Below are 11,698 nucleotides of genomic sequence, written 5' to 3' on the forward strand. Positions count from 1 at the left end.
TAATGCAGATCCAGTTAACTGCCAGATTGCTTCAGTTCTGGACTTTCTGCAGGAAAGAATGTCAGCAGGCATATGCCCCGCTACTCTCAGGGTCTTGCCACGCCTTGATGGACATCCTCTACTCGCTCGCTTCATTCATGGAGCCATACGATTGAGGCCTCCTGCTAGGACCAGGACCCCTTCATGGGACTTAGCAATAGTCCTTAAGGGTCTGGTTGAGACCACCTTTGAACCTCTAGAGTCAGCATCTTTCAGACTTCTGACTCTCAAGATGGTTTTTCGTATGGCGATTACCTCTCTAAAGAGAATTGGGGATCTACAGGCTCTGTCTGTCTTGCCGGCCTGTTTACAATTTGCCCCAGGAATGGCTAAAGCAATTTTTCACCCTCACCCTGACTACCTGGCTAAGCTACCTTTCTCGACCTTACATCCGGTCATTCTCGAGCCCTTCTGCTTCCCGCCGTTTACAACGGCAGAGCAGGAAAGACTTCACAGACTTTTTCCAGTCTGTGCCCTTCAGACTTATGTCCACCGCACTAGCCAGTGGCGTAAATCAGGGTAACTATTTGTTTGCCATGGGGGCCGCAACAGGGGGGAGGCCGCCACCAAGCAGACTATGTCGCATTGGGTGAGGGACGCTATTGCCATGGCCTACAAGGCGTGCGGTCAAGCTTCGCCAGTAGTCTCACTCTAAAGGAGGGATCGGCTCCTCCAAAGCCTTGGCTAGAGGTGTCCCTCTGCAACATGTTCGTGATGCAGCAGGTTGGTCCTCTCCGCACACATTCATTAGATTTTATAGTTTAGATGTTCATGCTACTCCGGGCTCTTCTGTCCTTGAGTCGACATCTCAAGCTCATAACTGAGACCTCTCACGCTCACACTACACAACCATAGGTGGTCCGGACAGCCCCAGTGCGGCGGCGTGGGTATTCTCGTTCCCAAAGCGCTTTCAGCACAGCATCAGAAGTGTAGCTAGTCTCAGGTTACTTGAATGTAACCCTTGTTCCCTGATAAAAGCAGAACGAGATGCTGCACTTCCCTGCCGCACTGGGATGCCCCAGAACTGCTCTTCAGACAAAATACCTGAAGACGCATGCATCTATTCATAGCCCAGCCACAGGTGCATCCAATGATTACACCAGGAGAGGCTATAAATTCCGGTCAATGTTCAATGACGTGTTACACACATATTCACAGCTGGTCACACACACATGAAGTTGTCCCCAAAGCGCTTTCAGCGGAGCATCTCATTCCGCTTTTATCAGGGAACAAGGGTTACATTCAAGTAACCCGAGACGTTTTCTGCTAGTGAATAGTCCTGGTAAACCTTGGTTACCAGATTAATGATTAAAATGAAAACTGTGGTAAATATTACTTAGATTACATGCATTATTTAAATATATATTTCTACTTTTTAAAACTATTTGTTTTTGTAGGGTTAAAACAATAAATGCTCTTTTTGTGCAGTGGAACATTTTGAGTTCTGTAAATGTTCACATTATCACAACATCATTTTATATGATTATTTTATATTTAATCTAATAATAAAACCAATCAACTTTGGCTGTAGTCACAACATAAATAAAATGTTTGTGTTTTGTTTCAACAGAAGCATCAGCACCACCAGCACCAACCCAGCAGTTGTCCTTAATGAAAAATAAGGAAGAAATCTCAATTTTGAAATCAAAAATCAAAGTACTTGAGGACAAATGCAGAGACCTAGAGAGTGAGAGGGATTTCCTGCGCAGCAGTCTGACAAATGGTAAAATGCTCTCTGTCTAATTAAAAGCAAGTACTGTAAAAAAAAAAATGTATATGCACTAATTTAAATTCTTTACACTTTATAAAGATTTACTCGTAAAACAGTAATAATTTGAATGCATACAATATACAATGGCTAATTAAGACATTTCACTTTTTTATTGCCTCAAAAGGATCATTTTGGTTTGTATGTTTCTGTAACCCGCACACACACACACAAGACGAGACAGTCACAATGTCGGAGGAAAAACTGCTTTATTAAACACAAAAGTGTGCAATGTACAAAAAGGGCAAATCCAGTGAAGAGTAGTCGAGGGAAGCGTGAGGTCAAAAGCCGGGGAATCAAGATAACAATAACAAGAGGGTCGAGGACGGGAAAACAGTTAACAACTAGGGACAAGTGGGAACGGAGACAGGGGAACAAGTTGGCAAGCTAAGAGGTAAAACAGTAGGGAGGTCAAAACTAGACGAGACTAGCAGGGCAACGATACGGGAACTAAATACATACAATAACCAACCCGAGTGAAACGAAAGGGTTGTGATATATATAGGGGAAGGTGCAGGTGTGAACAATGAAGGTGACGAGACGAGTGCAGGTGAATCTAATGTGTGGGGATAGGATGCGCGTGAGTGTAGGTGGTCATAATGTAGGGGTGATTGAGAAAGTGCCGGTGGTCATAATGTTCTGGCCACCGGAGCGTGCATGCTGAACATGAGTCAGAGGGGGAGAGAGTTACGAGCGAGAGCTCGTAATTGCATAAAGAGCGTGAGTGCTCGAGGGAGGAAAAAAGAGCGCACGAGCTCAAGGGGCGGAGCGAGGGAGCGGGAAGTGAGCACGCTCGCGGAGTGGCAAGCGTGAGCGCTCGAGGAAGCGGGGATGGGGCAGAGGAGAGGGGTTCGTGACAGTACTCCCCCCTCTGAATAGGACGGCTCCTGACGGCCGCGCTCGGCTGCGAGGAGCGCGAGGGAACAGAACGAGCGTGTGAGCTCGTGGGGACAGAACGAGCGTGAGAGCTCGTGGGGACAGAACGAGCGTGAGAGCTCGAGGGACAGAACGAGCGTGAGAGCTCGAGGGGACAGAACGAGCGTGAGCTCGCGGGGAGCAGAACGAGCGTGTGAGCTCACGGGGGCAGAAGGCACAAAAGGGAGATGAAACAGTCCATGGGGTCAATGGGCAGTTCAAGGCAAGGTCAAGGGGAACATAGTGGACAGGCGGGTTGTCGGGAGGTCTAGGGGGCAGCCATAGGGCAGAGACTGGGTCAGGAGGTCTGGAAGGCGACTGGAGGACAGGGACTGGGTCCGGGGTCTGGAAGGTGACCACCGGGCAGGAATAGGGTCTGGAGGCCAGGGAAGAGGGCACAGGACAGGTAGAGGAACGGTAACAAGGGGAGCAGGCAAGACCCAGTGAGGAGAGGTTTCAGGGGGCGGAGCCGTGAAAGGCGGAGTCGTGGAGGACTTGGGAGACTGAGCCTTGGAAGGCGGAGCCGTGAGAGACTCGGCAGGCGGGGAATTGAGAGACAGAAGAGGCGGCGCCGAGGGAGGCTCGGGGGGCTCCGGAGGCAGAGCCGAGGAAGGCTCAGGAGACGGAGCCGAGGGAGGTGGAGTCGCAGGAGGCCCCAGGGGTGAGGCCCTGGTGGGCTCTGGAGGTGGAGCCGAAGGAGGCTTTAGGGGCGAAGGCCTGGAAGGCTCAGGAAGTGGAGCCCATGGAGGTGGCGCCGTAGGAGGCTCCAGAGGTGAAGCCCTGGAAGGCTCTGGAGGCAGAGCCGAGGGAGGTGACGCCGTGGGAGGTGGCGCTATAGAAGGCTCCAGGAGTGAAGCCCTGGTAGGCTCTGGAGGCAGAGCCGGGGGAGGTGGCGCCGTAGGAGGCTCCAGAGGTGAAGCCCTGGAAGGCTCTGGAGGTGGAGCCAAGGGAGGCTTTAGAGGCGGAGCCGCAGGAGGCTCCAGAGGCGAATCTCTAGAAGGCTCTGGAGTCTTAGGGAGCAGAGCTGTAGGAGGCTCGGGTGGTGGAGCCGTGGAAGGCTCAAGAGGCGGAGCCCTAGGAAGCTCTGGAGTCTTTGGGAGCAGAGCCATGAGAGGCTCGGGAGGTGGAGCCGTAGGAGGCTCTGGAGGGGGAGCCGTAGGAGGCTCGGGAGGCAGAGCCATAGGAGCCTCTAGTGGCCGAGCCCTGGGAGGCTCGGGAGGTGGAGCCGTAGGAGGCTCTGGAGGGGGAGCCGTAGGAGGCTCGGGAGGCAGAGCCATAGGAGCCTCTAGTGGCCGAGCCCTGGGAGGCTCGAGAGGCTTGAGGGGGGAGCCTTGAAAGACTCGAGAGACGAAGCCCTGAGAGGCTTGAGAGGAGGAGGAGCCCTGAAAGACTCGAGAGGGGGAGCCCTGAGAGGCTTGAGAGGGGGAGGAGCCCTGAGAGACTCGAGGGGTGGAGCCCTGAGAGGCGGAGGAGCCCTGAGAGACTCGAGAGGCGAAGCCGTGAGAGGCTTGAGGGGTGGAGCCATGAAAGACTCGAGAGGGGACGCCCTGAGAGGCGGAGGAGCCCTGAGAGACTCGAGAGGCGAAGCCGTGAGAGGCTTGAGGGGTGGAGCCATGAAAGACTCAAGGGTTGGAGCCCTGAAAGACTCGAGAGGCGAAGCCGTGAGAGGCTTGAGGGGTGGAGCCATGAAAGACTCGAGGGATGGAGCCCTGAGAGACTCGAGAGGCGAAGCCGTGAGAGGCTTGAGGGATGGAGCCCTGAGAGACTCGAGAGGCGAAGCCGTGAGAGGCTTGAGGGGTGGAGCCATGAAAGACTCGAGGGATGGAGCCTTGAGAGACTCGAGAGGCGAAGCCGTGAGAGGCTTGAGGGGTGGAGCCATGAAAGACTCGAGGGATGGAGCCCTGAGAGACTCGAGAGGCGAAGCCGTGAGAGGTGGAGCCCTGAGGGACTTGAGGGGTAGAGCTCTGGGAGGCTCGTGAGGAGGAGCCCTAGGAGGCTCGTGAGGGGCCCTTGGAGACTCGTGAGGCGGAGCCCGGGAGGGCTCAGAGGGGCGAGCAGAACCCAGCAGAGCCGTGGGAGACTCTGAGGGCGGAGCAGAACCCGGCAGAGCCGTGGGAGACTCTGAGGGCGGAGCAGAACCCGGCAGAGCCGTGGGAGACTCTGAGGGCGGAGCAGAACCCGGCAGAGCCGTGGGAGACTCTGAGGGCGGAGCAGAGGTCTGCAGAGCCGTGGGAGACTCTGAGGGCGGAGCAGAGGTCTGCAGAGCCGTGGGAGACTCTGAGGGCGGAGCAGAGGTCTGCAGAGCCGTGGAAGACTCTGAGGGCGGAGCAGAGGTCTGCAGAGCCGTGGAAGACTCTGAGGGCGGAGCAGAGGTCTTGAGCACCAGACGAGACTGGGGAGAAGGGCCCTCTTCCTTCTCTACGTCTTCGGCCAACAGGGGACGTGGCCATGGGGACGGTCGAGGCTACAGGCGCTGGCTCAGGGGGGTCGAGGCTACAGGCGCTGGCTCGCTGACCGTGGCAGACATGGGCGCTGGCTCACTGGCCGTGGCAGGCAGGGGCGCTGGCTCGCTGGTCGTGGCGGGCATGGGCGCTGGCTCGCTGGTCGTGGCGGGCATGGGCGCTGGCTCGCTGGTCGTGGCGGGCATGGGCGCTGGCTCGCTGGTCGTGGCGGGCATGGGCGCCGCTCGCTGGCCGTGCCAGGCTTCGAGGCTGGGGCCGTGACAGGCCTCGGACTGGGGCCGTGTCAGGCTTAGGGACTGGGGCCGTGTCAGGCTTAGGGACTGGGGCCGTGACAGGCCTCGGACTGGGGCCGTAGGCTCGGACTGGGGCCGTGGTAGGCTTCGAGACGGGGTCTTGGTGTGGAGCGCTGGTTCAGTGTCTGCCTCCCCCACAGTGAACGAGGAACCAGAGTACAGTAGGGCGAGGTCAATAAACTGAGCCAGGTTAAGGGGGCAGCGACCACCAGGCATTAGTGATGAGGTTGGCTCATTCAGACCACATTGAAAAATGGTCTTCAGAGCCACCTCATTAAAATTCACCTGGTACGCCAGGACACAAAAATCCATAATATAAGCCTCCACGGTTTGGCTCCCTGACGCAAACCCACGAGTTGGGCCGCTGGGTCCATAATGCCGAGGGCGGGTTATGGGTTACACAACCGCTGCCTCGCATAAAAACCCCTTGGTCAGCGCCTGAAGAGCCGTAAAACCTCTCCGGGGTGGAGAGCTTACGGCGCTCAAAAACGCATGGGAAGCATAAACGGGCTCAGGGGCAGACACAGGTGACGCAGGGTGACAAAAATCAAAAATCGCGACGTACCTGCTGGCCCTGGGCTGTGAGCGCACGATCATGCTTCCACACCGTAGCTCCTCGCGCTGAATGTGACGTGTTCCTCCGCTCTAGTGAGCCGCTCGAATCCTCAGCGCGACGCATTGTGACTGTCTTCGGTGAGGTTGGTTATTCTGTAACCCGCACACACACACACAAGACGAGACAGTCACAATGTCGGAGGAAAAACAATGTACAAAAAGCAATGTACAAAAAGGGCAAATCCAGTGAAGAGTAGTCGAGGGAAGCGTGAGGTCAAAAGCCGGGGAATCAAGATAACAATAACAAGAGGGTCGAGGACAGGAAAACAGTTAACAACTAGGGACAAGTGGGAACGGAGACAGGGGAACAAGTTGGCAAGCTAAGAGGTAAAACAGTAGGGAGGTCAAAACTAGACGAGACTAGCAGGGCAACGATACGGGAACTAAATACATACAATAACCAACCCGAGTGAAACGAAAGGGTTGTGATATATATAGGGGAAGGTGCAGGTGTGAACAATGAAGGTGACGAGACGAGTGCAGGTGAATCTAATGTGTGGGGATAGGATGCGCGTGAGTGTAGGTGGTCATAATGTAGGGGTGATTGAGAAAGTGCCGGTGGTCATAATGTTCTGGCCACCGGAGCGTGCATGCTGAACATGAGTCAGAGGGGAGAGAGTTACGAGCGAGAGCTCGTAATTGCATAAAGAGCGTGAGTGCTCGAGGGAGGAAAAAGAGCGCACGAGCTCAAGGGGCGGAGCGAGGGAGCGGGAAGTGAGCACGCTCGCGGAGTGGCAAGCGTGAGCGCTCGAGGAAGCGGGGATGGGGCAGAGGAGAGGGGTTCGTGACAGTTTCTTCATTTATAACTTTATTTGGATAAAAGCATCTACTAAATTAATAAAATCATCTTTATATTATTTTACTGTGCTGTATTTTGAAGATTTATATATGCTAAGTAATTATTTTTAATTGTAAGAGTATTTAAATTGGTAAACAATTTACAAGCACAAGTCTTGTCCAAATGCATTGTTTAGTGCTAATCAATGAAGTAGCTCACATGTGTAGGATGCCAAATAATTAAAATTAAATTAAATGTAGTTTTGTTTGTAATTCTTATCAGCGTTGTCAACAAAGGATGAGATGCAAGGAGCTTTCGCCAAAACCCCAAGTTTGGTTGTTAACCCTGACTCTTCCGATGAAGAAGACGGCCTGCATGAAGAAAACAAGAAGGCGAAAAGAAGGGCAAGAAAGGAAAAGAAAAAAAAATCTAAAATAGTTGACTCTTCATCCTTTTCCGATGAATCTGTATCTTATTCCACCTCTGAGTCATCTGTTTCCTCTTCACCCCACAAATCGAGGAAACATAAGAAAAAATCAGAGAAGAAAGCAAAACGCAAAATGCAAAAAAGCAGAAGAGGTATGTTGTCATTGTCATAATGGTCATCATTGTTATAATGGTGTCCTAAAGTACTGGGGAAAAGTCTTTGAATTTTTTTTTGTCTAGACAGTACGTTATCAAAACCAATGCCATAAATAGTTTTCACTTCTCAATTAACATCATAGTAAGCTAAATGAATATTCGGTGTAACCAACATTGTTCATGTAATCCTAAATAATGATGAGATCAGGACCTAATGGGGGTCGTACCATATGTGGCAGTGAACTCTATGTGATTGATATTGTCACAACAGGTGATATTCTTATTTGAGTTACTTACTAATCATGCACCTTTTTCCTCTCCCAGTGTTTCTACCAGAGCATGCAATACAAAGGTACAAAAAGGTCCTGCAGTACTTGCAACAGGGAATCACCAAAACGCTGGCGTACCACAAGTGTGGGGTGGACCGCAAAACAATTGTAGATACCGCAGCAATATCTGAGCTAGAGGCTTGTGACGTTGAAGCCTACAAGACCTTGCGTGAAACATTCCATAGAGGCCAGAAACTGTCACAGTTTGCAGAACAATGCAAAGAAATGTGCATGAAGGAGCCACTTCGAAGTGTCATTGTCCAAAAAAAGACAAATGGCTTGCTCATTGACCTTTGTCAAAAAAAAAAGTAACTTGATTTAATACATGCGTGTGTCAGAGAAACATTGCTCAGTGTTCAGGTTCAGGTTTTGATTTCAGATTTTATTTCTTGAAGATTTATCTGTTGTTATGTTTGGTCAGTTTTTGGTCGTTTGATGTAAAAGTTTTGGTATTAAAACAATGCTTTCTTTACGACAGTGTTTACCTTCTGTTTGTTTTCTAGTGTGCAAATACAATTAAAACAAATATTGAAAGCATGTTATCAACACTTATTGCAATAAATTCCAATGTTCTTATAATTTGTCGTCTTGTAATGTGGAATTACAGTTCTGTACCAGATAATCATTCATTAATGGGGTTCCCTGTATTTTCACTTTAGAATACTGTTCCAGGTTGTAAGTAATTCCCTCATAATTAAGTGTTCATTCTTTATTAATTACTCATGGGTTCCCTGTATTTCCACTTTAGAATACTGTTCCAGGTTGTAAGTAATTCCCTCATAATTAAGTGTTCATTCTTTATTAATTACTCATGGGTTCCCTGTATTTCCACTTTAGAATACTGTTCCAGGTTGTAAGTAATTCCCTCATAATTAAGTGTTCATTCTTTATTAATTACTCATGGGTTCCCTGTATTTCCACTTTAGAATACTGTTCCAGGTTGTAAGTAATTCCCTCATAATTAAGTGTTCATTCTTTATTAATTACTCATGGGTTCCCTGTATTTCCACTTTAGAATATTGTTCCAGGTTGTAAGTAATTCCCTCATAATTAAGTGTTAATTCTTTATTAATTACTCATGGGTTCCCTGTATTTCTACTTTAGAATACTGTTCCAGGTTGTAAGTAATTCCCTCATAATTAAGTGTTAATTCTTTATTAATTACTCATGGGTTCCCTGTATTTCCACTTTAGAATACTGTTCCAGGTTGTAAGTAATTCCCTCATAATTAAGTGTTCATTCTTTATTAATTACTCATGGGTTCCCTGTATTTCCACTTTAGAATACTGTTCCAGGTTGTAAGTAATTCCCTCATAATTTAGTGTTAATTCTGTATTAATTACTTATGGGTTCCCTGTATTTTCCCTTCCCCTCAGTCATTGCCTTACATACAGGAATAATTTACCCAAAGTTAATGAGATATGTGCTGAGGAAAACAAGAGACACACACACTATACCGTATATAAATCATAAACCTACCTGAGGTAAGTTGGCTAGTCACTTATAGTGGGGATGGGGCTCCATTCCGTAGTTGATTTCTGGTTACAGACCACACTCACAACGCAATTGACCATACAGGCCAAAATTCTTAAATATGCTGAAATGACTCATTTTGGTAGTGTAGTAATTCCACGAACTGCATATTGCATTTACATAGTAATAATAACATTAATAGTAAGGAAGAAGAAAGGGCCACAACCTGATTATTCTAATGGCTAATTGTGTATGACTGTTCATTAGTAGTTACTTAACAGTTATTTCTTCTGAAGCTGAATTAGTAGATAATTAAAAGTAGTTCATCAGGAGGCATGACTGAATTCAATAGTTATTGATTAGTTAATTGTTACTTAACACAATTATAAAATGATATTACATACTGATTAGTTAACACATCTTCCTTAGTAGTTAATAGTAGTGACTTAAGTGTTAATGAAGAATTACCTATTAGTTCTGCAGTAATTCCTTATTAGTTATGCATTAAGTAAGATACAGTATTCTAAAGTGTTACCAATGTATGTGAGTGTGAACACATTTACTAGCTTACAAGAAAGTGTGTAGCAAATGACTGTAATAAGGGAAATAATTTAATATATTAATCAAATTAATGCAGAAATTAATGATTGTTAGTTAATATAAAACATGTAACCATTTGAGGTGATTACAGTGTTCTTTATGCATATAAAATGAAATAGTTATGCTGTTGCCATCATTGAAGCAAGTTAGGACAGGATGACATGCTGAAGGAGAGAAGGTGGAAAACAATTGCGGCCTACAATACCAATGAATAAGAAAGACATATTAATATGGATGTTATTACTGACCTACTTGGGACAAGTGTTGCCCCCAATACAGGGCCTATCAGAGAAACGTCCTAAGAAGGACCAGGATCCCCAGATGAACAATTCTAAGAACGCATACTGCAGAGTGGGTTCCCAACAATCAGCCTTGGGGATCTTGGTTGGCCTTTCCAATGAAGCTGACCTAAAATAAAATACTCCAGAAAGTGAATTCAGAAAGTACAGAGCACTTGACGGACTGTATTGAAGTAACTATGAATATGGACTTCCCAACGATGAATATGAGGCAAGATTCAGACGAAGAAGAGCAGCAAGCACAAAACCAAGAACCCGAGGAAGAAGAAGATCAGCAGGAACTGGCTACAGAATCTGAGGAAAGAGAAGAGGAATTAGAAGAAGGACAAACGCACGTAGGGGAACTGCACGCTGCGGCAGAAAGAGGGATTGAAGTAAGTGCCGCAGTAGAGCAGGAAAGTATAGAAAGTGAGACGGAAGTACATGTCACAGAGGAACAGGACCAGGAAGGTGAAGAAGGAGAAAGACAAGAAGAAAGTGATCGTACTGCTGAAACAGATACAGAAGCAACTGAAGGAAATGAAACAGGCAACAAGCGCTCAATGAAGCGTTGTGGGACATGGAGGAAAGAATGGAAGCTCAAGGAGGTATTAGTGTGGATGATGCTGTTACAAATATATTTGGGACAGGTATTGCCTCCCATACAGGGCCTATTGGAGAGGCGATCCAGGAAGGCCAGACTCTCCAGGTGAAGGACTGTCACAACGACCATGGTATGATGAATTTCCTACAATTGACATCTCAGACCTTCAATATTATTTCCCCGAATGAGCAGAGACTAGATAACATAGCACGAGAAATCAGAAAGAAGTGAACACCTGGATCATTAAACAAAGGTGAACCCGAAAAGCTAAGAATCTGGATAAGCAATTTGGCCAAGCAGAACAAACCGAATAATCAGCCTAAAAAGACACCTGACAAAATAATCAACCAAAGACTGAAAAAGCCAATACATTTTGAAAATGATATGGAACCCATAGAGTCAGCAGGAACATATGTTATGTGAACTATGAGTCTGGTTTCTCCCAAGGTTATTTTTCTCCATTAATCTACATCTTATGGAGTTTTGTGTTCCTTGCCACATTCGCCTACAGCTTGCTCACTGGGGTTATTAATACAATTATCATTTAATTATTTTTAAACACTATTAAAAATCGTATTTTATCTAAATTACACAATGATGATTAATTGACTTTATAGACATTACAGTTTTATCGTCTGTTAATGCTGATATTCTGTAAAGCTGCTTTGAAACGATGTGTGTTGTGAAAGGCGCTATACAAATAAAATTGACTTGACTTGACTTGAACTATTAGAACACGCAAATCAAAATGACTGGTATAAATGGGCCAGATATACAGCTAAGCAAGCAAAAATGACAAACTGTGTAATGTTTGAAAAAAATTGTAGTAGTCCCGAATCAGTATGGTTATAAGCATTGCGCTGAGTATTATGCCAAAAATTGGGGTAAAACAGGGAGAACATTGTTCTGCCCAGCAGAATGTTTGGCATTCTTGGGTCATCCGGAATATGATAAATATTATA

At 47.4% G+C, this 11,698-nt stretch overlaps 1 protein-coding gene across 1 annotated transcript; it reads left to right on the plus strand.

Annotated features, from left to right (window-relative positions):
• Positions 1–1,261: 1,261 nt before the first annotated feature.
• On the plus strand, positions 1,262–8,115 carry LOC127629622 (coiled-coil domain-containing protein 106-like). Its single transcript, XM_052106745.1, has 3 exons — positions 1,262–1,762; positions 7,153–7,449; positions 7,777–8,115. The coding sequence occupies exons 1-3, from the start codon at positions 1,651–1,653 to the stop codon at positions 8,091–8,093; spliced, it is 726 nt and encodes a 241-aa protein (XP_051962705.1). The 5' UTR covers positions 1,262–1,650; the 3' UTR covers positions 8,094–8,115.
• The last annotated feature ends 3,583 nt before the right edge of the window (positions 8,116–11,698 follow it).

Source organism: Xyrauchen texanus, chromosome 36, assembly GCF_025860055.1.
Source record: "Xyrauchen texanus isolate HMW12.3.18 chromosome 36, RBS_HiC_50CHRs, whole genome shotgun sequence".
Taxonomy (NCBI): Eukaryota; Metazoa; Chordata; class Actinopteri; order Cypriniformes; family Catostomidae; genus Xyrauchen; species Xyrauchen texanus.